Genomic DNA, 27946 nt, shown 5'->3' on the forward strand with positions numbered 1-27946 from the left:
GCACGGCCACGCTCCTCCCTTCTCCTCCTCCTCCTCCTTCTCTTCTCCTCCCTTCAGCGCTGCCCGCCGCCGGCCGCCGCCCTCCTTCCCTCACGCCCCCGAGGCGGCGGGGAGCTGCTCGCACAGGCTCACGCAGGAGGTAACCTGAGGACTGGCGCAGCCGTGGCGCCGCTAACGGCAACCTGCGCTTGGCCCCAGCTGCCCTTCTCTGCCCCCCCCCTCCTTTTTTATTTTTATTTTTTTTATATTTTTTAACACTTACCTCGGTTCTGGTCCATAGAATGGCAGCGCTGTTGCTCGACGCGTCCTGTAGGCTCTGGGGGTAGCGAAGGGAAGGTGAAAGGAGGGAGCCGACCACCAGCTCCAGCATAGCTAAATTGGTCAAAAAAAAAAAAAATAAAATAAAAAATTAGGCCCAGTTTTCCAACATGGCCGTTCCTTTTTTAGCACATCAGACATATTCTGGAGAGAAGGCCTGCTCGGGGAGGTGAAGTTCCCTCAGAAAGCTGCCTTCTTGACCTGTGCTGAGGGCGAGGTTGGTGGCTGGAGCCATCTTGGAGCGCCTCTGAGGTGCCTCATGGCGGGCTCCTCTCAGGTAGCGTGACAGACCAGCAGCTCAGGTGCCAAAAACACCCCCGTTTCACTTATTTCCCACCAACTTCTTTCAGAATGATGGTCAAGAGGAGGTGTTTATTTTTCACCTGAGACATTTGTGTGGAAATGATTACTTGAGAGCAAATAAAATGCTTTGCCGTGAGTGTTTTGTCATTAAGTACAAATTCCTTTGTGCTAACGGCAGTATTAAGGGCTCAATATGAAAGTGAGTCTGCCATAAGTAATAGTGTCACTGACTTTGTGTAAGTCATAATAAATGTAAGAATGAATGGTAGAGCTAATTAACATTTTAAGAAACTACAGTAATCTGAGATGTTAGTTATGTAATTTAAATACTGTTTTCTTGTAATACAAGTTTCTTAAGTTGATAACTATCTATTTACATTTTAAGGTGAACTCACTATATTGTTACACACCTCACTAACAAGAAGAAAGCTCATTTTGGTCTCTACATTTATACATTTCTACAGCAAGGGCCCACCTCCTCATTCTACGGGTTAGTCTCTTACCAAGAGATTTTTTATTTTTATTTTTTAAAGGATGTTGATGATCTGCAGTAGATTTTATCCCCAAACCCTGCTTCTGTGCTTCAGGTCAATTTATAGCTGATAAGTTACTATATAATCTTTTTTTACCTTGTTTGAAAATGGGGCATAGAAAGGTCTCTTTGTAGGGAAATGTTTTTTTGCAAAGACACATTATTGCTTGGGGTAAATGTAATGAGTTAGACAGGACTTACAGATGCGTTAAAGCCCAGCCTACGTAATAAGGCAATATTACCTTCTTGTACTACAATGTCTCTGAATAAAGCAGCCTCCTCCCCCAAAAGTCACCTCTCTTAAAAGACTGCAAATTTGATTGTAATTTACTTTCCTCTAAACAAGATTTAGTTCTTTGTTCTTTATCCTACTAATAAGCATCTGTTTGGGACACTGTTTTCCTTAGCCTTGTAAATGCGTGTGAATACCTTAACGATTATCTCATTAGACTATTTATTTTTTTTTTTTTTAATTAACTATCTCGAACAAGGAAACTTGGAGCTTAGGATCAATGGAAAATATGATTTCCATCTTTACCTACTATGCATTTTACAGGGATGCAAATACAGGAAAAGCGTTGCTGTAGCTTTAGAGACTTCTTATATCACTGACTAAAAGAAAGACGACACATTGTGCACAAAGACTGACGCCTTGGACTGTCTCCACTGTGGAAAAACGCAATGGCTTTTGTCAGGGTGGTATTTCCGTCATTTATTGTGAACGCTATGTATATTTACCGGGAAGACTGACAATGCCAGCACTTAACTTAATAGATTCCAGAGCGTGACTTTTTCCTTAGCTGTTCAGAGGAAGTTTCCATGCTAGCCACATCTACAAAACTTTAACTTCTGCACAGAGTGTCTGGCAAATAAATATACTCCAATTATTCCACCTCAAACCCTTGCATCATTTACTCAGTGCTTTTGCATAGCATAGTACATCATTGCCTAGAAAAAAAGATGCCAAATCACATTATTTGTTCTTCTTGTTGAAACCTCCTTAATAAACAGGTGTGCCTTTCTATATGTCTCAACTGGGGGAGTCAAGAGCACCTCCATGTTCCTGGTTTGGGACATGTCTGGCCACACCTTGGCTGTGTATCAGGACAAAACCTGTACCTAAACCAGCACCCTCCCTTAATCTCATGCTCATGGGTAACTGGGGAGTCAAAAATTGTTTAGCATGCTCCAGTGTACTTTTAAAGGTCAGTTTAGAGGAAGACTAAGTCTAACCATGCACATTTTGCAACTAACAAAAACTGTTTAAAGAAAAAGGAAAGCCTAACTGAGCTGCATCTTAGGGCAATTCACACACAAGTTCTTGGTCAGCAAAGCACCTTCTTTTTTACTTAGACTCTGTGATGTGTTGTCCTTGCAGTATCGGAAAGATCCTAAACAACTGAAATGAGTGGCTGAGAAAGAAGCAGCAAAAAGAAATACATACAAGAAAGATTAAATCTCTGAGAAGGATCAAGATTTAAGTGCAGTGAATGTCTGGGATTTTCAAAAGTGACAATTAATTCTGGGCGTCTACCAGTTCTGGTGCCCAAACAGGAACCTATTTTCCAAAAGCACTCAACAATGGTGTCTGAAGTTTGGCAGCTTCATGCACAAATCCCTTTCAAAATGTTAGCCATTTTTATATTCTTCAGCTAAATGACAATCAAGGGACAGAGCTACAAACATCTGATGAGGCTGAGTGCCACTGTGAGAAAGAAAGTGATTTTGGCTCCTTACCTGTAATGAAACCTTTCTTGTAGGCAGATGCCAAAGAGATTTCAAGTGTGCTCACAGGCTCTACGGCAGTACAATTGCAGAAAAGAGACCTGAAACATATTTGGGATTATAGTTACGTATGTACCAGCTAAGAAAAAAAATAGATTTTACTAGGAAAATCTCTCCTATGGTAAGTCTTACAGCTCTCAAGGATAATCTTGGAGAAAATCTAATATTCAGAATCTAATTAGCTGTAGATACTTAAAAGCAGACTGGTTGAAACAGTTGTAAATATATGGTAGAGAACAATCTTGCCCAGACAGAAACTACTTGTTCAAACAGGTCCTTCCTGCATTCAGCTTTGGAGTCTATCTTAATGAAGGTTTTGTTTGGGAATATTACAGTCAAGAGTTAAATCAGAACAGCGGAAGAGAGACATTAAAATGTATAGGGAGAGGAGGAGAAAAGGAGTTGTTTTTATTTGAGATTTGAAATGAGATGAAGGGTCACCGAGGCTGGGAAATGCACAAAGGCCGTCCCAGACTCCAGCCTATTTGGAAGAAAAGGCTCTCGCATAACAGTAGCGAGATTGTGTGGAAGGACAGAGCTGAGTCTAGACAAGCAGTGGGTGGGGGGAGAAAAGACAGATTTTTTTCCCAAATTGACATGTTTCTATTAATTCCATAATTAATGACTTTCAGATGACCAAGTTTTAAACACCAGGCAGACAACTTGGATTCAGAATATTCTTTTGCTGCAGCTGTCCAAAATCTAAAAGCACTGTGTTTTATCTTCACTAAGCACATCGCTCTACTGCTGCACCGCAACTTAGCATCATCCTGTGTGGAAGTGGTAGCAGAAATTTGTTGAACATGGTAAGAGCTTCCTATTTCCATTAAATGAATAATGACCTTATTTGCACAAATGCCAGCTTTATATTTTGCAGTGATCTTCAGTACTCACATGTCAACCAGAAAGCCTGCTTACCTGGTGGTAAATTCCATCATTTGGTGGTCATCCTTATTTCTGATTTTGATGTCCTGCAAGAAAAGTTGCACAATGACAGTTTTAGTAAGAGAATCTCTGCAGGCAAACAATCTGATATGTAGATTCAGAAAAGCATTTGTGCACTTTTTTGTTACACTTTCACACTGAGCTGTTGAGATTGGTAAGTCTAGTCACCTAAATTTTTCTGCTGAATTCTGCTGATGCCTTAGAAATGCTGTACTCCCTTTAATGGTGCCAGAATGTGATTCCATGTTCACCAAAATCTCTTCTGTCTGCAAATCTCTTAAAGGTATAGTTCTCATTTTGGATGTTGCTATTCTCAGTTCCACTAGAGTATTTACACGGAAATCTGGGGAATTACACCAGAGTTATACTCCAGAATTATATTCATGTTACAGCGACCATAATCTGACTCCAGAGGAGATAATTTTTTCACCCATATATGGTACAATCTACTGTCATTTGTGCTTCTACTCACATTTGTCATAACAAGCTGTGAATTACTTTTTACCAAAAACTTGCTCTTTCCTAAGAAATGCCTCTGTGTTCCTGTATAAGAAAAAGGCTTATTTTAGTATGTGTTTTTTGACTTGTATAAGTACAAGCTTTTAAAAAGTCACTCATTTGCTGGGACATCTGGTTATGATGTTGTTAGGTGTTTTTTGTTGTTGTTGTTTTCTTAATTAATCAAAATTCGTATTGTCAAACTAAAGGGACTGATTTCAACTGGAGAAGCTACAGCTTTTCCACACAGTTTTGCCTACTGAATTGGGTTACTTTTAATTGTATTGGAATAACTGCATGTCTGTGCATTTGTGCAGGCATTGTTTCAAGACTTCTCATTTACTTCCTAATTGCTTACTATCACCAAGCTGCCATGGCAATGTTACTTTTCTTGCAAGCCCTTACCAGCTAGTTTTGATCTCACAACGTATAAATCAAGGCTCTTTTTAAAGAGCTGAACTCTGCACACAGAGTACGGGGCATCCCTCTAATTCTGTAAGTTTTATTTTCAGTAATACATATCAAATCATAGACATACCAAGTATGTCAACCACTAGTGGACTTCAGTGTGAATTGCATGTGAACATCTGTAGGAGTTCCACATTCACTCTGGTGATTAAAATAATTACATTTTTCATGTGGGTCATTTTAAGAAACTTCTTTCTTAGTTGTATTTAGCTTCATTACATTGCTTCTCCTAGTGGCATTTTACTACTGCTTTGTTAACTGGAAATTATTTTGAAGTATGAAGCAGTGTGTTGGACAGCCTGTGCTTTTTATGTTGCTGTTGTACTATGTATTTCTAGAGCTGGAAATCTTAACAGAACGCATAACAGGCATTAACCCTAAAGAGAAATTTCTTCAGTATTCCCTGGTCATAAATTACTTTTAGAACAAGCAGAGACGGAAAACAGCTTGCAATAGAAACACGCCCTTGGAAAAGTTTCTGCTTCCTAAAAGCCACATTATTGTCTGATACCCTGTGAAGGGAACACTTGACAACGTGTGTCGAGCGTTAATGAAGTACTTAATTTTCAATTCTGACTTTACAGTTCCGATTGTATTATTTCATGTGTCATTGTGTGCATGATAATGTTCTCACAGCTGTAGCTCCTGCCTCTTGAAGCTTTCAAAGCGGTTCCTACACTAATATGCTAAATCTCACGTAAGGTAAGGTAATACTATTCACATTTCCAAAGAGGAAAAACCAAGGCGTGACCTGACATTTTCTGGGTTACACAGGAAACCTGGTGCAAGGCACTGGCACTCAAGATGATGTGTTTTGACTTCCACTCTCATGCTCTTCCTACAGAAGAGCTGGTAGTCCAGAAGGAATCCGCCTCCTGCTTAATTGCTGGTAGGTTTTCTTCTGGCTACACATAGCAGTAGTTACTCATCTGTTTTCACTTCCCTACCTTTCATAATACGTCCTGCGCTACTTTGAATATAAAACATACCCTTTTCTCCCTGCAACTGTGGAGATCATCAGGTAGAAGACTGTCTTATTTAAATTTCAAAGGGCTTCTTTGTAAACTACTTCCTTATGGTGGAACCACGAGTTTATCCTTTTAAATAAAATCTTTACGCAGCACATTTATAAATTACAGGGCATTGCATGCAAGGAGCATTTCAGGCTACATTTGCAACAGAACCTAGTGCATACAGGCAGAGTCAGCATGCAAAAACGTTCTGATTTTTTGAGCAACTTTTATCTTTCTGAGTTTGAAACTCTTTAGCTTGACACAAACGTAACCGGTTTACCAATGCCACCTAAGAAAATCAAAGAAACCGTACCTCATTCTCTTTGGCAGCTTATATTTTAAAGAATCCAAGCATAAAATGTTCCAGGTATACTTATCACATGACTAATTGCAATAACTACTTTTCAGTCGTGGAATGGATCTGATGTCAATTACGTTCAGTCTTTGTCATTAAACATGCCATGATAGCTGGATGCAATAATGCAACAAATAACAAAATACAGTGAACCAATGCAATGTCACATGGTGCTACCTTCCTTTTTATGGCATCATCAAGCCCTTTATCCATCCTCTTTTCTCAGGCAACAAAGGCATACCAACAGAGCTCCTCTTTCCTCAGACAACAGCAGTCCGTAGCACAGCATCAACACTGAACAGAGACTGAGGCTGTGTAACAGCAAAACCACCAAATGCTCCTGTATCACCCGTCTGGGACAGCACACGCACCCTAAAGAGGTAAGAATTCAGGCCATAGCTGCTCCTTCTGTCTTGTTACCACCAGTGCAAAGAACAGTCTCATTCTAAAATGATAGTTCTCAAAGGAGCTTTTTCAAGTGTTCAATTTTAAGTGTTCAAGCAGAAAACACTTTTTTTTTTTTTTTTTTTTTTCTGTTTCTTGTACTAGGATTTGGTTGCGTTGTCCACATCTCTGTGAAATTCATCACAGTGCAGGGAGACAGAAAATAATTGTGGCCCAAGGAATACACACTTGCCATGAACGCAAAATATATCAACAGGGTGTATTCAAATCATAGCATGCCGTGATCGTAAAGCATAACCACATTACCAGTCAAAGCTGGAGGAAAGATGTACAGAGGTTGTCATTAATGGAGTGCTTTTATTACTTGGACCACACGAGTACAAATAACATGTAGTACCCTGTGATGCATATCAGAGTGGATCTGCTTGAGGTCAGAACAGGGAAACTGCCATTACTTCTGGAGAAAAAAAATGGCATTTGTTTTTCCATGACATATTTTCTGATCCTCATGTAGCAAAGGTTTTCCATTGATAAGTACTTTGACAACTTCAGGAAGAACAGACTATTTTCAGGCTTAGAAACAGAGCAGTAGTACATTTTCTAGTTACTGCATTTTTCTGTCCTGCTAAGGACTATGCCTTGCATAGTGATAGACCATTTCTGTAATGGCTCTGGCTTTCCCTGACTACACATATTTTCATGTTCTGCCATTGCATGCAGTCCTTATTCCTTCATTTCACCCCAGCTCTGAACTTCTCATATACCTGCACAGAGGTTGTTCTTTGTTAGTGTAGACACTTTGCACTTTCTGCAGACCATCAGTAGCGAACGGTCCTCTCGAGAGTCAGTGCAAAGGATTTTGGAGAACCAGAGCTCAACACCAATGTGGTAGGCAGCAGTTATCCCGCAACAGAGAGTTTGCTGTCAATAAAAGCAGGGTGTGAGCTGTCACAACCTTGACCGCTCCTGCTCTCAGACCAAATGGGGACATCCTTCTGTGTGACTGGACTGTAATTAGCCAGAAACGAACTGGGAAAGTGAATGAAGGTTAATTTATACATACCTTTAATGCTGTGAGGCTTCCCCATAAAACAGTATTTGCCCAGCATTCTGAAAAGTGCTAGTACATCAAGAATTTGAAGGAGCTGTCATCATTGAAAGACCCTGGTGAGTCTTGAAGTCTCTTAGATGGAGGCAGAAGCTGGCCAGCTTTCATTCAACCAGTAGAACAAAAAAAGGAGAAACATTAAAACAATAGGGGAAAAAAAAAGTGAAACAAAATGTCTAGCACGCTCTATTAGTTTCCTGTTAAAAAATAAAAATGAAAATAAAGGGGATGCATGCAAACGCACTGTGACCAAGTCTGTTGTTAACTTACCTGCTTAACATGACAGTTCAAAATGAAGCTTCAGATAAGGGGGCTTTGCATCTGCAGCCCTTCGCTAGATGTGTTTGGGGGGAAGGAAGTCTTTTCTGTTACAGGAAACTATTTTGCATCAATTATTTCCTTTACCGCTTTTAAATAGAAGTATTGTCTCCAAGGCTTATCATATGCAGACTTAGACAAGTGAACTTAACCATATATTACGTACACGCAGGCAACAAAGTAGGAAAGAATGTAATTTTCATTTTTTTATTTTAATCTAAATGAGCTTATAATTGCTAAATAGCTGTAGGAATAACATTATATATGAAATCACCAGAGGAGAGTAGCCACATTTTTAGGCTGCCTAAGAGTGGACGTCAAAACCTGAATTATGGAAAATAAATTTATCAGGAGTCACTGAAAATTTGAAGAACTTTTCCCTCTTCCTATAGAAATATATTGGTATTTTTAAAAATAGCGCTGGTATGGCTGCCTTACACCAATAGGATCAGTGTATTTTATATAAGCAAGCCTGACATTCTTTTATACAAGAGACTTTTTTTTTTTTTTTTTATCCAGTGGTGCCGTTATCACATCATAGATTTTCCTTTTCCTAAAAAGAAGCAGACATTACATGATTTTATTACCAATCAACTATCTTCTTTTTGACAGTAGGCTAGTTTCTGCTGGTAGTGCTCAAGAAACCTACCTGGTAAGTAGAACAAGTCTGAAAACTGAAAGTACATAAGCTCAAAAGTTGCCAAAGTATTTAGCTGGAGAAGTCTGCCCTCTGTTTTGTGATTCTGCAGCATGTAAATTGTGAACTTATTTTCTAATTTGTCTGATCAGTTGTGTGCATAAATAAACATGAGCCTGAAGACAGATCATGTATGTTCAAAACAAGTATTGTTTACTTATTCAGTCTTCGGAATTATTCAAGCAGACTAAGCGACTGCACACCCAAGTCAAATGCTGTGGTTGCTGCTCCATGAGTAGACAACCCAAATTTGGGGGCTAAAAGCAGATGTACCTAGCAATTGAGAAAAAAATATATATATTGCTTGTTGTGCTCTAACTCTGAGTTCATCAAGAATCACTATGCATAAAATAGTACTCAGAAGAAAAGTACTTGTGCAGAAAAACAAGGGAAAATCAAAGCAATCTCAGTAAGTAATTTGGAAAACGCGGAAAAAAGGGAATTCCTTCCAAAATTCCACTGTGTGGGGAAGGATTTTTTCTTACGAAGTCCTTTAGTTAGAGTTATCCTTGTGTTTCAAGGGCAGAAATAACACACACAAAAAAGCATAGGGAGGTCTTCATAAATTGAAAAATACCGTATGCATGAACCACTAACTCATCAGCAGGCATTTGGGCTGTATGCATTTACTTTCTCTTGACCCACTGCAATCCAGTTTCTGGTTTCACTGAAGCTGACTGACTGACAATTGGTGTCCCCAACACAGCAACAACATCGTCTGCTTTTGAAACTTACCCGTGGAAGAAAAGAGACTTACCCCTCGCAGTAGCAGATGACTTGATTTTTGACCTTGAAAATCTCATTTTATATCAGTTTTTGTTTCCTTTAAGAGCATTAGTCTACACCACTGCAAGTGCCATTATTCCATTTTGCTAACTAGTACTTACAATGTTTGTGTACGTTATGAAACACAGGGAGCGTGGCTAGAAATATTCGGTTCTAGAAGATGAAATGCAATGAAGGGAGGTGTTGCAAGCAAGAACATTTACTGATGCTGCCATAAATACGCTGAAGTCAGTGGAGCTGCACTGATTAACTGTACCTGCTAATGCTCCGAGTGAAGTCCTTGTTACCTTGTTGGGTAATTATTACCAACAGGGGGTCCAGAGGATATTTTTTTACTGCACTGCTGAAGTGCTTTCTATTCCAGAATACAGGCCAAGCAGTAATCCTGAAACAGCTATTTTAGAATACTGCCCACTTAGAACTGGCTTGACACTGTACATACTCTTGCGTAGCCCAAGAACACACTTCACTGCACAACTACTCTCTTTCCACAGATGGTTTAAGAAATCTGAAACTCATCTGACTTTGTTGGCGTTGTCTTGGCCATGCTGCAGAACTGAAAGGTATTCCTTACGCATGGGACTGTGGTCGGATGCACGTTGTTCTGCTCTGGAAAAAAACAAAGCAGCTGCCTTTTCACCCTGGACATTTTTTCTCTGACTGTTAAAACAAATAATGAACAAAATCAGAAATGCACATGGATTTAGCATGTTACTGAATCTTTCAGTCTGTTTTGCCATCTGTATGCGTGGGTGTTGGACTGTTTTATATTTTGGATAATACCCTCTGAGTATTTGCAGTGAAACAGTACCTTCTTGGCACAGTTGTCATGCCATAAGCATGCATGCTGTGACCAAAACCCCTGGCTCCTTCAAAACATCAGAACAGAGAGCCTTCTGGAATAGCACAGTTCTCACCAAAATCAAGGTCCTGTAATGTTATTTAAGTAAACAGATGAGCATGGCTGAAAACCTGGAATTTACCACTAAGCAGAAAGGCTTGTCGAGGAAAGCGCTAGATTGTTACCATCCCAACATGCACTGTGTTTGTATCAGCCAAACCTTTAACAGACACCCCATTTTTGGAAGCCTCCTCTTCCCTTCTGCCCTGCAGAATTACTTGTTTAGAGTGAAACATGAGAAATTCTGACATCACTGTGAAATGTTTATACATCAATTTTCTTTGGACCAGCTTTGACTTTCTTTGTAGATACATTTATTTCAGTCTCTTGCTATTCTGCACAGCTCAGCGTTCAGAGTTGAATTAAACAATAACAACTCTCAACTCTATTTATTCCATGCTGTAGGAATGTAATTAATCTTTTTATATTGATAATAAATTAATATTCTGCTTTACAGGTTCTTAAATACAGGGTGGCCTGTGCAAATTTTAATTCAGACTGGGTGCAGAATAATAAAAAATTGCATCATGACCATAACAGATGTTCCTTAGCGGACATCTTATTATCCCTGGTTCTGACATTTTCTTATTCTTTATAAAACAGATGGAGAAGATACAGATGCTAAGTGTTCTGCATGTGCTTTTGAATGGAGATGCAGCCTTCTGAGGAAGTTTAGTTGTCAATTTAGGAAGCTGCATTTTGAAGTTATGTGTTTAGGGTATGTTTACGCATAGCCAGTCCTGATTTGTAGCATTTTCAGTAAGACATGAGGAGTCACGGGGCGCTGACAATAAGAAAAGAGCAGTAGCATTTATGCAAGTGGCGATCTTCAATGTATGGCAGCACTCTTAAGACAGTAGTATGTAAAATGGGAGCACTCAATAGATAACAAAATGGGCATCCTGACAGCCTAAATATATATATAAATACAATGTCACTTTTTAAAACCACGGGATTTATTTTATCAAAATCTAATGTGTTTTGGACTTCATTCCATAAAACTTAATTAATTTTTTATTGCCTGAAGGAAAATCCTGATGGCGTTGAAACTTCAGATGCTGTTGGAAAGGGGATGTTTCACTCTTATCTAGTATCCTAAATAAAATTGCAAGAAGACTAGCATCCAGGATACAGCATGAAAAGCACTTTGCTTTTTATCAGAGTACCTTCCCATTTCCATTTTAATTTAATCTGTCAATAAATAAAGGTTATAGATTTATATAAAACTATGAGCAATCTCTAGAGTAAAAACAAAGTTTTTCCTCAGGGCTGTGGTTGCAAATCGATTTGAGTAATTAGAGAAACAGTTGTAATCCATATACTAAAGGATAGCTAATATTTTTATGCTGTTCTTGAATACCAACGTATTAGAAAAAAAACTAGCAGAATTAATCCTGGCAGCAAATTCAGTATATTCGATCAACACATTACTCAATCTTCAACTGAAGTGAAGGAAGTAGCTGAAAACCTTGTCATGTCTAATGCTCACCACCACCCAGAGTGCCTGCACAATACAGAGCCATAGAACTGCATTGCGTCCAGTATCTCTGAATTATAAGGCAGAAATTTTTTATTTGCTTGGCTATTCTCCTGTGGGCAATCCCCAGACATGGTTGTGCTGCATTTGATAATGATAGTACTCTTAAAGAGGTGGTGTTCATGAGGTAAAAGTCTATAAAGCAGCCAACACTATGGCTCAGATTTCAAAGACTCGCTTTTATTTTCAATCATACATGGAGTATTTATTCATACGGAGGAACTTTAAAATCTATACAGTGTCCTTCCTCCCCCTCCCTTCTAAAAATATAACTAATACAGGACAGGAGACATAAATAAGAAATTTCCTGAAATGAGTTTACTTTTCTGAAAAGTCTGGTGGTACTTGGAGTGGAAGTTCCAGGAGCTGGGAGCAGAGAAGAGGATGGGGCTCTCGCACTCTTACACTCTAACTGCACTGCTCTAACCTCCCTCTCAGGCCAGAAAAAAATCAGTTACAATCAACAAAAAATAACAAAAAACAAGCCAAAATTGCTTCAGTTGGTATTTCTTCAGTTGTTTTCCAGAAAAGAATTACTTTTAGTCTCAGCTGTTAAACAGTTTCTTTCTCTGCCTCCATCTGTATATAAAGTTTGACCTTGATGCTGACCTCCTTCTGCCAGATTTCCTCTTAGGCAGTGGAGGAGGTTTTGCCTGAACATGGGTTAAACTTTAAAGGGTACGAGTACACACCCTGTACTTTTATCACCGTCATGTTAGTCCTTTTAATTGCTATTTTAAGTCCTGCTCAGTTGAAGAATAGTAATTTTCTTTCCCAGACTCGGAGCTGCCTGCCTCGGTCTTTTAGGTTTGAAACGATCTGGATGGGTAGGTGAAATCCGTATGAGTTTGTTTGCGGAGGCCTCCCTCCCACGGGCAAACCAAAGACCAGTTCTTAGCCTCTGTGACAAAAAAACATTCCAGTTCACATTACTGAGCCTCAGGGAAAACATCATATGTCAACTGAAGCAAAACCTGCAAGTCGAATTATCCAACATCAAAGGCCACTACCCCCACACCAGCAATTGCTCTCAGAAATCTGTGCAGAAACAGAGTCCTCCTGCCATGGAGAGAAATGCTGGGGAGTCCACTGCTCCTCTGCAGTGCAAACCCACATGCCTGTGTGCCTGTGTTTCAGGGGCACTAATCTTACACGAAGTCACAAAAGCCTGGCACTACAGCAGCACGCGTGTTATTGAACCCGGCTTCTGCTTTGGTATTATTTACATCCAATTGCTACAGTAAGACCATTCCCAATTAGCAGGTATTGCTTTGTTCTATTGTGCTCGCTAAATGAGGTATTTCCTAAAAGAGTGATGGCTGTAGCCAGCACAGCTGTCAGGCAGTCATTCATCAGTTCAAAACGCTGAACGCAGCATCAGAGCTGGATTACTTACACTGTCAGGGCTGTTTCAGCCGGCTGCTCAACAGTCCAGTAGCGTATCAGTTCATTAGTCCTGATTAATTGCACAGCTTGGCTGAAACTATAGTCCCACATTCCTTAACAACCTGCTTTATTTTCTTTCAACATAAAAGCCCCTAAAAGAAAAATCCAACCTCTTCTCGCATGAAGACTTGAGTAATTGCAAAAAAGCCACTAGAGTAGATTAGTTTGTTACTACTATTGAGACAACCAAACTCCTCTGTAGTGAAAGAATGAAAGGAAAAGAATGTAAAATATCCTCTGCAGTGCAGTGACCTGGGGGCAAGCCTATTGCCATGTTTCAGTGTTGTGGAAAAAAGAGAAAAGGCAAGCCATTGTGCCAAAATGTTTCCAGGGATATTTCTCCAAAACACCACACTAATTTAAAGCAACTGCTGCCTGTATACGACGTCATTTACTCACTTAAGTAGCCTTTGAGTATATTCAGCATTGTGATAAGAGTTACTGACATATGAAACACACACACTTGTAATTCATACTTAAAAACCTGATACAAACTCATTGCCTGGCACAGGACTTAGTAGATTCCGATTTACAAAAATAAATTGGTCGGGATATCTGGAAAAATTGATTGCAGCTTTTGAGGTAGTTGATACTGCTCTGACTGCTGCTCTTCCATTTAATTTTCTTTTGTGGAAAAAACAAACAAACAAACAACAAACAAACAAACAAAAAAACACCTCATGTGCACTTAATATATTGTGTAGCTGTTACCTGCATATTAACTAAATATCACCTACATATTTTTTTCTTGACTTACAATACTTCTTAAGGGCAAAGTAACAGGAATTTAGATGTAATCATAATTTTAAGCAGTTCCTCTGACATGGTTAAGTGAGAGATGTGGTAATTACTGACTGCTATTATCTTTAAGAGGGCTCATTTCCTAAGCTGACAGAATAGCCCCTAATAAAGAAACGCACTAGACCTTAAAACCAGAAGATACAAACTGCATCACTTGTCAAGATTTATGGTTTCTAGAATATTATACTCTTTACTCTGTATGGGACCATCAGGCTCAACTGTACAAATCTTAAGGAAAGCTTAGCTGAAATTAGCATTACTCACAGTAGTCAAGTCTGATTTCTTTGAACTTCAGTCTGCCACTCCTGACTGTTTCCACTGCTACAAGAAGTTGTTACAAGGAATAATTAGTAGTACGATAAGGTTGACCTCTGTATATTTTGTGGTACTAGGAGCAGTCAACAAACGTTGTTCCTGGATAACAAGACAGATGTTACTGCATTACACACCGCACTGGACATAAGACCGGTCAGTCTCTAAAGCCACTAAACACAGGAAACATGGACTCAATGACAGATTGATATACCATGGTGTTTAGTTTTTTTTTTTAAATATATAATTTTTAGAAAAAGTTACCATTTAAGATATGTATTTACTCTTTTCTCCTAAGTTTCCAGTTTCACTATATATATATATTTTTTAATGTATATTGCCTCGTGAGTATAGCTGGAGTGGCTGGAGACAGCCCATACAGCACCAGGGCAGAGCTCACCAAAGACGAGTCTTCAGAGAACAGGAAGCTGAGATGAGCAACAAATTCCTGTTTGGGAATTGCTTTGTGTTAAGTATAGTAATTTAACCAGAAAAAGGTTCTGCACAGATCCCAAAAGGTATTGGGTTAAGTCAGAAAGCTCTGTTGTTAATGTTACTAGAAACTGCACACATGGTATGGTTCAGAGAAAGCCCATCTGTAAAACTGGATATAAAAAGACAAACAAAACCCAAACAACTGGAGCAGAGATTTGTGGTTAAAAGAACTTAGCACAAAGCCATTTCCCCGCATGACAGCTGCCTCGTGGCTGAGCTAACTAAAGGGAAAAGATACTCGCTTACCTAGCACATCTATTTAGCTATATCTTTGGAAATTATCTTGGAAGAAGTTTTCGTTGTGTAATTTCAGTTTGGATGCAGACCAGGCAGTTGAAAATTCTTAAAACATCATTTCTTTTTTTTTTTTTTTTTTTTTTTGGTGGATTTTTACTTCAATAACTCCAAATCATCTTGTAGAGATAAATGATGGCCAAATCTACCCACACACAGAACTGGCTCAGTGCCACAATCACCTACTGCTCATCTGAGCACCTTGTTGTTATCTCCTACACTAAAGGGAGGGGTTTACACACTTTCATACATAGCTTTTATTGGAAAACAAAAAATACTGAAAACTTACTGAAAATGTAGAACTAGCTTTGTCCAAGAAATGCTCCAGACCATGAAGTACAGGATGAACTGTCCAAGGTCAGTCTGGCTGGAGAAGAAATGCAAGAAGCAGGTGATTTACATGCTGAAGGGCTCACTGAATTTGGCTCTCCACGGAGCCTTCAGCACGTTTGCCTTTAGGTGGCACTCTTTGCTTGTATCAAGCATTTTCCTTGATCGAGGGAGCAGCTGTGTCTATACAGCTCTGCAAACATCACGTTCAGGGGAGTAAGATGAGTGCAATGTCAGCCTAGGATAGGGGATCTCATCCCACAAAGCAGAAGCTGGAATGACCATGGCTGCCATCCTCTGCCAGCTTTAAAAAACTGTTTGTACTGCACACTCTTGATTTATTTTTTTTTTCCCAACTGCAGGATGGTCCAGTGAGCTGTTGCAACTAAGTGAAAAACTGATGCGGAACTGTAGTCCCTCTGGATTTGGTATTACGCAGCGGTGCCAGTGAATTTTTGCAGTAAAAGTGAGTTGTTTACATTAGTCTCAATGCTAACCGCTTAAAAATCCAGTGCTAAAACTGAGTGACAGCTTGGTTATTCAGTCAATTTGCTAATGCTAGGAATTATGACCAAAAGAGCGATTAAAACTTAATTCATGTTTCAGAAATCACATATAACTGTCGGCAATGAGTTACTTTAGCAATAATACTGTAATTTTATTGCCCTTTCCACTAACAGTGTCTTGAGCTTGTGACAAAAGGATGTCAGAAAATCAAAACCAATGAGTACAACTCCCCTGAAACCTGGCCAACGTTCTCCCACTCACCCACCTGCAGTCAGCAGCATGGTGTTGTGTTGCGGTGTTTGTCCTTTATGGTGAAAAAAACCTTATGGGATGTCTGCATGTTGCCAGAAAGGAGAATCTTTCTTTACGTAGAGAATCATAATAATCCTACAACTACTATGTAATAAAAATTCAGAAACACATACATTGAAAATCTTAGATGACTCATGCTCTGCAGCGGCTTTGTAGCATGCATTCCTATCTGCTACATGGTATTAAGCTCTTGAAGGAGCTTTTGGACAGTACTCTGGCTGCTTGAAACACTGAAATGCTTTGGAATCCAGCCATGAGGTTTCCTTACTGGACTGTTTCTCCTACTGTTCACTGATTTTAAAACCAGAATGTCATCCTTCAGCCCCCTCAGTTACTTGCTGGGCCCTACAGTACTTCCCATTTTACTGAAAAGCCTTTTGTGCACATTCCAAATTTGTCTGTGTTCAAGTCCTGTTAATTCTGGACTGACATAAATAATCTCCATTCCTTCTGGAACACCTACATCCACAAATTTTCTCCTGCAAGGCAGACTTCTCCGGAGAACAAATGTGGGGTGGGGACATTTAACATAACCCTTTGGTGAGCTACCTCCAAACCACAACTTCAGTTATTTGACTACTTTGGGTCATTATTCATATATAAAAAGGAACAGAACCAAAAAGTGAATCCTTATTCTAGCTGTGATCACGTGAACTGCTGAAAATACTCCAAACAAATCTTTTCCCATCCAAAATGATGCAATGGAACTGAAAAAGTAAGGCTACTCCAAGAGCAGGAGCATCACCTAGACAATGCTGAGGACAAATCCAGCAAAGAACGGGCATAAATTTATCTTCCAAAACAAATAATAAATGTGTTACTCTTTATGAATGCTTGATGACAGATCAAGGCTTAAAAAAGTTCGTAGTTATCTGCAGTCAATTTCTTAATCACTATAATAGCTTAATCCTGCAACAGCAGACAGGTCTTTACCTAGCTTGGGTTAAATGCAGGAATGGGAGATTGTATAGCTTTCCACCTCTTTCACATGTTAAATCATTAAACATTTTCAAAAACTGAAGGGCTGTTTTGTTGTGGCAGCTACTCCTTCACGATTTCTGTCTCATGAGTTAGTAGGAATCCAAGATAATTCACCTTCTTCTCCAGTGTTACACATGAAGTAGAGGTGGGAATAATTCATGTTTCATATTTAGCCAAGAAACACGTTAAATGTCCCATTGTTAGTTCCAGGCCAATGACACTAGAAAGGCTAAAATCTGGAAGATTACACTCCCTGTGATGAGACTTAGTTAACAAAAACAGCAGTCTGTCTGTTAAATAGCCATATTCAGAGAGCCAGCTGTTTTCTCCAGCACCCTAATTGCTATTCCACAACTGAGTGCACCTGGAATGTGGACAGAACATCACAAAGAAGCATCAAGAACAACCAACATTTACCCCTGCCCTGCAGTCCATTTTAAACTAAGACGGATATATCAGCAAACGAGTATTAATTTAAGCATCTAAACTTCCTCCCTCACTCCCTACACTGTACCCATAATTGTGTTTTCTTGCAGGCACAGCAGATTTGCAGTTCAGGCTCCATGCTGTGCAGTTAACGGGCTTGGGAGAGCACAGGAAAATTAAGATTGCCTCAGTGTTTATCAGTGTGGACTTGGGGAGAGTCTGGGCCACAGGGCAGTGAAAGGAGCCGATGACAGCGTTGCTCTTTAATCATCAGGGCACAGAAACGTAGCCAACACTGAGCAGCCCCCAGCAAAGGGCTCCGCACAGAAGAAAAAATCTTCAACTCAATCACCAAATTAGAAAATGACTAACATGCAGCTCACAGCAGCCATACATTTGGTAAAGGAATGAGAAGTGGGCCCAGAGTGTTTAAATGGGCTGCCTAACACCACAGTGGTTCATCAGTTGGAGCACAAAGGTTGTTCACTAACCTTCATCCCACTCAAGTGGAGGGAGAGGAGAGTTTGCAGGAGCTGTCCAATCTCCAGCCTTCAACTCTGCTTCAGCACAGACGATTCCGTGGATTTGCTGCAGCTGGTCAGCGTGTAACACACACTACCTCTTACCAAGCAAGCGATGATTAGGCTGTCACCGCAACCGACTGCAGGAGAAAAATTCCAAGGCTGGTGTGTTGCTAAAAAGGTATTTCGGTTTTATACCAAGGGGTACTCGAAGAGGCCTGTCCTGTTCAAATTTAACTCCAGATTTTCTGGAATTTAGGACTCTGGGTTTATGTAAAAATAAGTCACAGTCACAGCTTCAGATAGGGATTCAGTGAGGTGCATATAACTGAAATATGGTCATAAAAATTGCGAGTCCTCAAAAGGACAAACCTCTTAAAAAAGAGGAATGTTGATTTGTCTCAAATGGCACCCAGTGAAACCAAAAAGCTGTTCCCTATCTTCCCCATTTTGCAGTAAGAATCACAAAGCCCAAATTTCCTTGTTACTGGAAGCCAGAGGTTTGTATTACATTTAATTTAGCCACTCTCTGCATACACAAACTGGGGGAAAAATAAACCTTGAAAAGTCTCCTGTTTTAGCAAGTCAGAGCAAAAATACCAGCTCTGCACAGTATGTTTGAAAGGCTATTTAGCTACAAACCTTAACAATTTCTCCCTTTAAAGTGCTTACAAGGTACTTGAATTCCCTCTTTTATATAGCCCTCCCCAGACCACTTTGCTTTGACAGAAGACTGTGTTTTTGTTTTGTTTTTCAATCTCATGATAAATCCAAACATAATCCATTGTGTAGTATGGTTTGACTTACTTGGAGATAAAACAGGGCACAGATAGCTTGTGCAAGAAGGGAGAAAAACAGCAGTGTTTTCCGAAAGGCAGCACCTCTCACCTTTCTGTTCCTTTTCACTTGAAGCATAGTGCAGTATCATTAACTTCTCACCTTTGTGCTCCTTTTCACTTGAAGCAGAGTGAAGTACTTTTAACTCTGAAAAATCAGGCCAAGACAGGCCACAAATAACAACTACAGTTGGTATGTTGTTTTTCCTATTTTGTTGCTGTTAGTTTGATTTTGGTTTACTTTTTTTTTTTTTTTTTTAAATGGGGGAGAAGATAGGAGAAGGAATAAAGAGCTTTCACTTGGCTGTTTTCCTTCATTCTATCCAGTCACCTCGTTATTTTTTTCTACATAATATTTAGGCAGTCAACCAGAGGAATAAACTCATAAGCCACTTGAAAACAGTCCGACTCTCACAGACACTAAGGTCCCTTTACATGCTTTTAGTGCCATAATTGCTTCTTAAAATGAGCGGTGACTGCCAGGGTAAAGCCTACGGAACACATCACATGGAGCACTAACTGGTTTTGTAATCCTAGCAACTTTCACATGTTTACAGCTTGATCTGAGTCCTCTAGTGAGCACTGCAGGAAAAGCACCAAGATGCCAGGAGGACTGCATGAATGTACTTGGCCTCTTTTTCATTGATAACCCCTTATGCCATTCAAATAGGACTCCAGAATACACTATTTTAATTAGCAAAGCTTGTTTTTAAGTAAACAACACACAACACTCCTTCTAGAACAGTCACAGTCTCCCCTGCTAGACATACAGGCTTTTTGGCAAGATCACATTCAAACAGCATGAAATTCACCTCCGTGTGCGGCCCCCTTTGGCGGCCTTTGCTCCGCTTTAGCCTCCACTTGACTGCTCTGAATAGCAGCAAGTGGCACGTAGGATAAGGACCAAGATTCGCTACAACCTTCCTCCCCCCAAAAAGATGGTCCGAATCCACATCTGTAAAGATCAGCAGTTTTTTTTTTTCCCCCACTATAAGGTCATAAAGGTGTAATATAGGCGTCATGCATAGAGTACATACCATATTTGAATTGAGTCCTGTCCCTGCATGACTTTGAGCCCCAGTGAGAGTACAGATGCACAACACATTTAATGAAGCCCTCGATCAATGTGGTTTACTGCATTGTGCTGTTTATTGGGAACATGGCAAAGTCATCCAACCGACAGGAGTCAGGACAGCAGTGAGAAGTAACTCCATGAGGAAGCTCTGACAGGATTCCTTTTGACAAGTGGAGAGAATGAAGTTCCCGTCCTAGTTCAGTAATTGACAAATGAACAGAAATCAGAAATCATTGATGCAACATTGACCCATAAAACACTGATGACTGAGGTGGAGTTCTCCCCTGTATCCACACAGGGAACAACAGAGAGTCAGAGAATAACAGGGTAAGAACAAAACAATGCGGAAGAAAGGTCGGCTCCTTAACAGACGTCACTACTGCGGTCCACTCACGCTGGCACTGGTTCCAGCTTTCAGCTACAACCGTGCAACAAATTGGACATGTCTCATCTTCCAGTCTTGATACGAAACTGTTGCCGTTGTTGATTTTCTGTTGTTGGTTGAGTTTTTCTTTTTTTTTTTTTCCTTTTTTTTTTTTTTTTTTTTTAAACTATGTTTATCAACACTGATACATTACAGATCTTGTTAGTTATACTTTGAAGTCTGATCATGCAGAACTACAGGCAGGTGCAACTTAGATCTTATTACAAGATGGACATGGCAAGGTGAACAGTTGTTTTTGCTAGTTAAGATCTGGAGCTTTGTTACTGTTGTGGCTTTAATATATACTGGCCATAAGTCCCACTTACTCCATTTACTAAATATACATGATTCTCTATGTACATTGAAACCTCCAGCACCCTCCTTTTCAGCACGTGACTGACTTAGGAAGAGGTCAGAGGTCGACCATATTTAGGCATACAGTGGCCTTACTGCAAAAAGGTCTATCAGTAGTCATGTGTTGGAATATTACATATTAGTTACAGGAAAAAAAAGTCAATACAACTATTTACATTATAAATATCTTGCTTTCCAGAAGACAAGAATGGCCCTGTTCAGTGAAAATCAACAAAAGAGACAGGGTTAGCTATCTGAAATGATAAATGTGGTAGGGATACATTTATTTCCCAAACTGACCGTCTTCCTTCAATATGTGCTTTTCATCCTTTCACTCACAGGTAAAAAGGCACCATAAGCCTCAGCTGGAGTTTTTCAACATTCTTTTGTCAAATCAAACCCTTCTTAAAACTCAAACTTGCCATGGGTAGATGAGCCTGAACAGAAATGAAGTTAAACAGCTCACCTCTCACAATTGATACTTAATTTGAAAAAAAAAAAAAAATTAAAAAAAAAAATAATCAGGCTGCACTGGCAAGTTCCTAATATGTTAAGCAGACTGCACTAAATTCCACTGGACAGGTCTATTTTACAGCTCATCAGTGAAGATGACACATTCACCATTCCCCTGTACTCCCCATCTTTCTAATTAAGACATTATTTATGTGTGGAATATTCAAACCTTATGCACAATTATGTTCTTTTGGTGTGCACGTGTGTGGAAAAAATCACCTTGAGCTTGCAGATAGGTAACCGTGTCCTTTGTAAAGTGGTGGAAGTTCAAATAAGCACAGCCATCAGATGCTTGAAGATGTGTGATTATGTTAGTTACAATTATGCTCTTTATCCACAATGAGAATTTGGATTAAATATGAATACAAAGTTGAAGTTCTAAAAATCACGTCCATTTGCACTCCCTCTCTTTCTTGCACGTACACACACACACACTGTAAATGTAAAATAAATCACTAACTCAGACTTCTTTTTTTGCCAGACCATTAAAAGGAAAGCCTAATTCTCCCCTGCAGGTTGCCTTGCCCATTGCTGTCCCTGGAAGCACGCAGCATTTGTTAGAAAATGTATTATTGTCATTGTTAGGCATGTTTGAATTCACATGAAAATTTAAAACATCAGCATACAGAAAGACCTGAAATTAGAATTATTCGATCATTTTAAATACTGCAATATTTATAATACAACTAACTGTGGCTTTTAAAAGTTATTTTGAATTAAAATATTTCTAGTATATTTTACAATGACTTCAGGATATTCAAAACATTTTTTTTTTTTTTGAGGTGGGAAATTTGCTCAAACTGACTCCCTCGGGCAGTTTTCATCTTAATCATTAGCATATTTTCATGAGATGGGATGCTAGGGAGTGGGGGGAAAGCAATCTGTGTCCTGTAATGTTTATCAGTGAGCACCAATCCAAATCAATTTAGTAACAGTATTTTAAAAAAAAATCCTAAAGGCAAGCCAACAAGTCTAATTTCTTCAGAATCATTATCCCAAAGGTAAAGCAATATATGTGAAGGTAAAACCTAACAGATGAACACTCCTGGTTATAAACTCAGAAGAGCGGCACAGTGACATTATCATCTGGCGTGGGTCATCTCTTGAGGCCAGCATCATGCACGAACTGATGATTTCCAGAAGAAAAACACCAGTGCACTAGGGAAGCACCTCATCAGGCTTTCTGTGGCTTCTTTTTCTTTTGGTAAGTTGCCATACTTGCACTGAATTTTAAGCTCTCTTTTATATAACATGGACTTGAAGATTCCTGTGTGTTTCTATGCCACGGAAATGGAGATAGCATGGGAGGGTACCCAACCACAGCGTGATTCGCACTTTGTGACCACCTCAAACAAATACCTGAAATCTCTGAAGGTATGTTACATTCTAGCAGAATATATTCAAAACTCACAAGATACTGTTCTGACTACTGAGTCAGCATCTGAAGAGTGATTTCAAAAATTATAAAACATTTTGAATTGAAAACATACGTAACCTTCCATCAATTTGAAGCAACTCAATACTTTTTCCTCATTTCAACTCACCAGTGAAAAAGAAAAGGGAAAGACCTCTTAGGAGCAATTCTGACCTTTAGTATTTTTTTTTCTCCAAATTTCTCATGCTATCCAGAAGTAGTCCACCTGAAAATAAAGCTGGAATGTTTATCAGTGACTTCTCTACTTTCTCAACGCTGTTTTTTACTGCTAGTGCTCTGATTAGCCATTGATAATTATGATGCCTGTCATTTTCCTTGCCCTGCTGATAGTTATCTGAAGTGAGCCACCTGGGACAGAACTTCTTAGGCTATTCAGACACTTCAGATACAGCTGAGCTCTGTGGCATATTATCAGAAATACCCAGGTGTCCAGCTGACATTCGTGCTGACAAACAATACACACCTATGCCCCCTTCTGCCAATAGGCAGGTTGCTGCTTCAGTGCCCAAATAATCTGAAAAATCTGTCATTAAATCTTCGTGCTTCGCCCCCTTCCTACATCCCTGTAACAGTGGCAATTCTACATACGGCTATGAACCTGAGAATGAGGTGAAATTATTACTCAAGTACTACGTGCTAACTTGATAATCTAGGAGGTAGACTTGAAAGATCATTGGCAAGAAAAAAAAAATGCATTTATCATGACCACACTGCATGGAACATTGGAATAATGAGCAGCAAGACATAAAGAGAAGGGTCTCAAACTTCCAGCATCTGAAAGAAAAATACCTGTGCACCTTAGTGTAGCTACGGATTGTCATCACTGCCATCTGTTATTCAAGGGTACTGCGTTCCTGTATGATACCAGCTGACTACACCAACCTCCCAGGCAAAAGTAGAACAAAGGATGCTGTTCCTACCTGATGGCTGCCGCTTCAGTTTGGACAGGACCATACAAGGACCAGGACTGAAGGGAACTATTGCTTTTTTTTTTTTTTTTTTTTGTCAATGGCTTTTTTCTGCTGTCCAGTGTGGACAGCCCCAAGTCTCCTCCCACTGCCAGAGCTGCTCACCGAGGAGGCTGACTAATTGAAGGATAGAACGAGATGCACTAATTGTTACAGGCCCCATTTCGACAAGGCACTTAAACACATGCTTATGTCGATCACTGCTGAACAAAGGACAAAAAAAAGCACATGCTACTTAGAAAATTAGACACACATCCCTACAATCTCCACAAAATGTGTGTACAGCTCTGGTGCTTAGCAGAATCGGGGCTTCTGGGAATAAAGCTGTATATGTTCTGTGCTGGGGGGTTATTTACTGCCCATCTGCAGGACATTTTCTGCGGTAATCGGTTCTCTCCCCAGCACTCAGGAAATCAAACAAGACTAAATTATACCACTGGACTATGTGTAGGGTTTTTTGGCTTTGTCAGATAAAACACAGATGATCTGCAAGCATCCATCTACTACAAATGGGTTTTCTGCTACTGCCTGTGCCACATCTCCATGTCATCACTGGCGATGAGCTGTGATTATTCCTAATTCCTACATTCTACATCTGCTGTATTTTTGTAGTTCCACTTAGCTTTGAGAGTGGTTTGTTGTGGTTTGTTTTTCCTTTTTTTTTTTTTTTTTGTTGGTTAAATAACACACTAAAATGCTGAAAAATAAGGAACTTAAAACAGATGCTAGATATCTGAACGCTACTAATATATACCTGTAATCATTTAAATCTGGAGGCGATACATTCCATTATTGCTAAGAAGTCACCCTTGGAATTATTGCCTTCATACCTAGCAAAGCATTGCTGTTTACCTTTGAATACTTCTATGACCACTGGCTTTCAAGTGAGCATTACCTCACTGAACAACAACTTGATGTTTCATGGCTTAAGAGAGAATATTGCTAAATGTTTTAGCAGTAGTAAATTATTGCTTTCACTATTACTACTCTGAGTTTTTAGAAAATCACAGACCTAATTTCATTTTTTTTTTTTCCAGAAAAAATCTACCAAAAATATCCTTGGAGAAAAACAAAATACACCATTTCTTACAGCAATTTGGAGGCAGCTCAGATCCACCACCGGACCTGAACCTACTTCTTACCCATCTCTCTCATCTTCCCTCCTCCCCACCCTGAAGAGAAGCTTTCTTTTGTTTTCTTCCCTTGGAAGAAAAACTGACTTGCTACTCAATTTTTTTTTTTCATACTGCAGAACAGTACGTTTGTAAGCCACCTAAGTGAACACTTCTATTTTTGGAGAATTTTGAATATGTAATGATGAGTGATTTTAAAGTATCCAATAATATATTCTAAAAAAAAAAATCTTTTTGACTTTTGGAAAAGCATTCCAGTCTTATGTCATTTTGTTTTACATGGCACACACTGGCAAGAGGAGAGATGACACACATCGTAGTTAATTTCCAGCTCAGGTGATTATGCTCTTGCAGTGGAAAATGCCAGTTGCTGTTTTAACTGGAAAAATACTCAGTTCTGAAATGGAATGTGTAGTTTTGCCCTTCTCCGATACAAACACTTGCTGTCACTTACCACTGGGAAGCCTACGTATTCTCTGGCACAACCCGAGTTCTTTGGTGCTTGTCAGAACTGGACTGATCTGTATTCTTGTCTATTCTTACAACTCTTTGTTATTAGAGAACAGGAATACTAGACCCACGCACTGTGTGGATCTTGTCCATGTAACACAGCTGGTAAAACTTCCCAGGGAGTTAGGTGATTTGCCACGAGCAAGTAAACAGCCAAAAGCATCCAGGCTAGCCTGTTCTCTTAGTAGTGGAGGCTCCTGTAAGGGAATGATTAAAGGGAGAACAACCTCTAAGCTGCAAATACACTGAGAAGGAGAGGATTGCAAATTTCCTTTGTTTAACTCAGTAAAAACATACGCATGAAATAAAATCAAATTTTGCATGTCCTTTTGACCAGTCTACCTGTTCTCCAACCTTCTCATACCCCCTAAGACATAAACATAGCTGGAACTCACAGTAGTGAGCCTATTTGTAAGCTAAGATGATAACTCAATATTGACAGGAAGAGTTGCTTGCTGAAGCTTTCTGGGCATAAACATGCGTAAAAACCATTCATTCTTGTTCCCTGTAACTTGCAAAGATACATGTGCTTCCTTCTAACCCGGTCTTAGCCTGGCTTATCTGCTCTAAAAATCAGAACAATTCCTAAAATTCACACACATTTTCATGTGCAGCTCTGTGGCATCTTCTTTCAATACAAACTAGTTATTATCTCAAAATATATATAACAAGTCTCAGCAGAAATTTTGGTGCTACATCTTCAAGTCTCTGAGGGAGCCGCAGCTCGATGTGGTTATTTTCACTTCCACAAACCCTCACGATAGATATGCAACCTCATCAATGACCAAGGAAACAGCCTGTGTACTGGTGGTATCACAGAAGTATTTATGCAGTTCACCTGAAATGGGCCATTTAGTTGTGGAGTGCATACTGAGGATGTATGCAGGTGCACGTGCTCCTATAGGCACACAGCTGCATACACGGCCAGAAGCCTGTTGGCGTGTGTGTGTGTGTGTGCTATTTGTATAAGGAGAAAAATGCCTGTATATCCCTATCTGCCTCAGTGAGCAGAAGACAACAGAACAGAAAGTGAAGGCAGATATACACTCGGATGTTTTAGAGTGGTTACTGCACACCTTGTCATGCCAGTGTGAAAAGGACAGTTGCAAGTTGCTGGTTTTGCAGCCATTAATTTTGCATCTTACGGGGACAGACAAAAAAAAACATGGATTAGAATAATCCATTGGTTTTTTTTTACCCCCCAGTAAGCATCATTGGAAGAAGACCAAAGCAGAGCAACTATAAGTTAAATATACACTCGAGCTTAGCTGCATTACGTAATTCTGTAGGAGAAGCAGGCTGAAAAGATTTTTTTGTTTGTTTCATTTAAATCTTTGTTGTTGGTTTTTTTTTTTTTTTTTTTTTTTTTTTTTAATTTCTCTTCATCTCTTAACTCGTGTTACTTTTTCCTCCTCAACCACATCATCCTCTGAAGAACGCTGGGTTTCGCAGGCAGGCGGCTAGTCACCTGCAACAACCGAGGGGTCCCGCAGAAGCTTCCAGGCTGCTGTCCGTGTCAGACGCCAGAGTTTGATCCGTGGACATGGATGAGATGTCATTGACAGATGAGGACGGAGGGAGGCTTTCACTGCTGTTCACTGCTGCACCTGTGCTACGAAAACGAACACCAACGTGATTAAACCTGAAACCCCACAACTTCTTGCAGTTTAGGAAAAGCAGAGAACGCTTACCCCGTGGCAACAGGCATGTAAGTACACAGACCATCTTAAGCAACACTAAGCTGAATATGGACCACGCAAACTTCAGACATTAGGTAACACCCAAGAAGAGTTTACCAAGAAATTCTCTCCCTCGAGTCTGTTTTGAAGAGGTGTAGCTCATATCATGTCTTATCCCTCCACTTCTTATCTAGGCTTCTTAGAATTACAAATGACCCAGCGATCAGTTGTCAGCTAGGATCACACAGGCATCATCGTGATTCAAAAAAGGAGTAACAAACCAAATCAAGCCAGCAAAGCCTCCAGACACTCTGATAAAAGCCTAGTTCTTGTAGGTACTTTAGTAGAATGGAGTGGCATCAAATCATCTAGTGACAGTGCAGAAATGAGTGTGGGGGAGGCAAAACTGGGTTCTTCCTTAGTTAAGGCCTAGGAGACCAAGCCCAGGATTTCAGTTGTGACAGTATTTTTGGGCATCCCACTTTACCCTTCCTTTGTAAAATGACAATAATACCATGTTTAAACCTTACAAATCACTCTGAATCTCTAAGATGAAAAATGAACCTGTATGAGATTATCAGTAACACGATTCAACATTTATCACACCCATAAATATTATTAGGCA

The 27946-nt window shown here is 39.7% G+C and overlaps 2 protein-coding genes and 1 long non-coding RNA gene across 28 annotated transcripts in view; 1 reads left to right on the top strand and 2 right to left on the bottom strand.

Moving 5' to 3' along the window:
• PTPN13 (protein tyrosine phosphatase non-receptor type 13) overlaps positions 1-386 on the bottom strand; it is a 109661-nt gene extending 109275 nt beyond the window's left edge. The window contains exon 1 of one of the 4 annotated variants that reach the window (XM_084518037.1): positions 263-386. In XM_084518037.1, coding sequence (XP_084374163.1) covers positions 263-278 — 16 coding nt within the window. In that variant the 5' untranslated portion in view covers positions 279-386. The remainder of the gene's footprint in view (positions 1-262) is intronic. The other 3 variants (XM_084518038.1, XM_084518039.1, XM_084518041.1) reach the window with 3 other exon arrangements.
• On the top strand, positions 19-25117 carry LOC311436168. 10 transcript variants are annotated; one of them, XR_014692639.1, is made up of 9 exons: positions 63-139; positions 1007-1111; positions 3571-3744; positions 6444-6597; positions 8661-8700; positions 10026-10094; positions 14609-14684; positions 16010-16113; positions 17984-25117. It is a non-coding gene; the product is annotated as an uncharacterized lncRNA (long non-coding RNA). The 10 variants fall into 10 exon arrangements; XR_014692642.1 differs by having other exon boundaries at positions 8664-8700; XR_014692637.1 differs by lacking the exon at positions 10026-10094 and having other exon boundaries at positions 42-139; positions 3671-3744.
• The window catches only part of MAPK10 (mitogen-activated protein kinase 10), a 121702-nt gene continuing 113653 nt past the window's right edge, over positions 19898-27946 (bottom strand). For 9 of the 14 annotated variants that reach the window (XM_084518049.1, XM_084518050.1, XM_084518052.1 and 6 more), the window contains one exon: positions 19898-27249. In XM_084518049.1, the coding sequence (XP_084374175.1) occupies positions 27107-27249 (143 nt within the window). In that variant the 3' untranslated portion in view covers positions 19898-27106. Of the gene's footprint in view, positions 27255-27946 lie in introns of all 14 variants that reach the window. The other 5 variants (XM_084518056.1, XM_084518044.1, XM_084518045.1 and 2 more) reach the window with 1 other exon arrangement.

The sequence above is a fragment of the Aythya ferina genome (genome assembly GCF_964211825.1).
Source record: "Aythya ferina genome assembly, chromosome: 4".
Taxonomy (NCBI): Eukaryota; Metazoa; Chordata; class Aves; order Anseriformes; family Anatidae; genus Aythya; species Aythya ferina.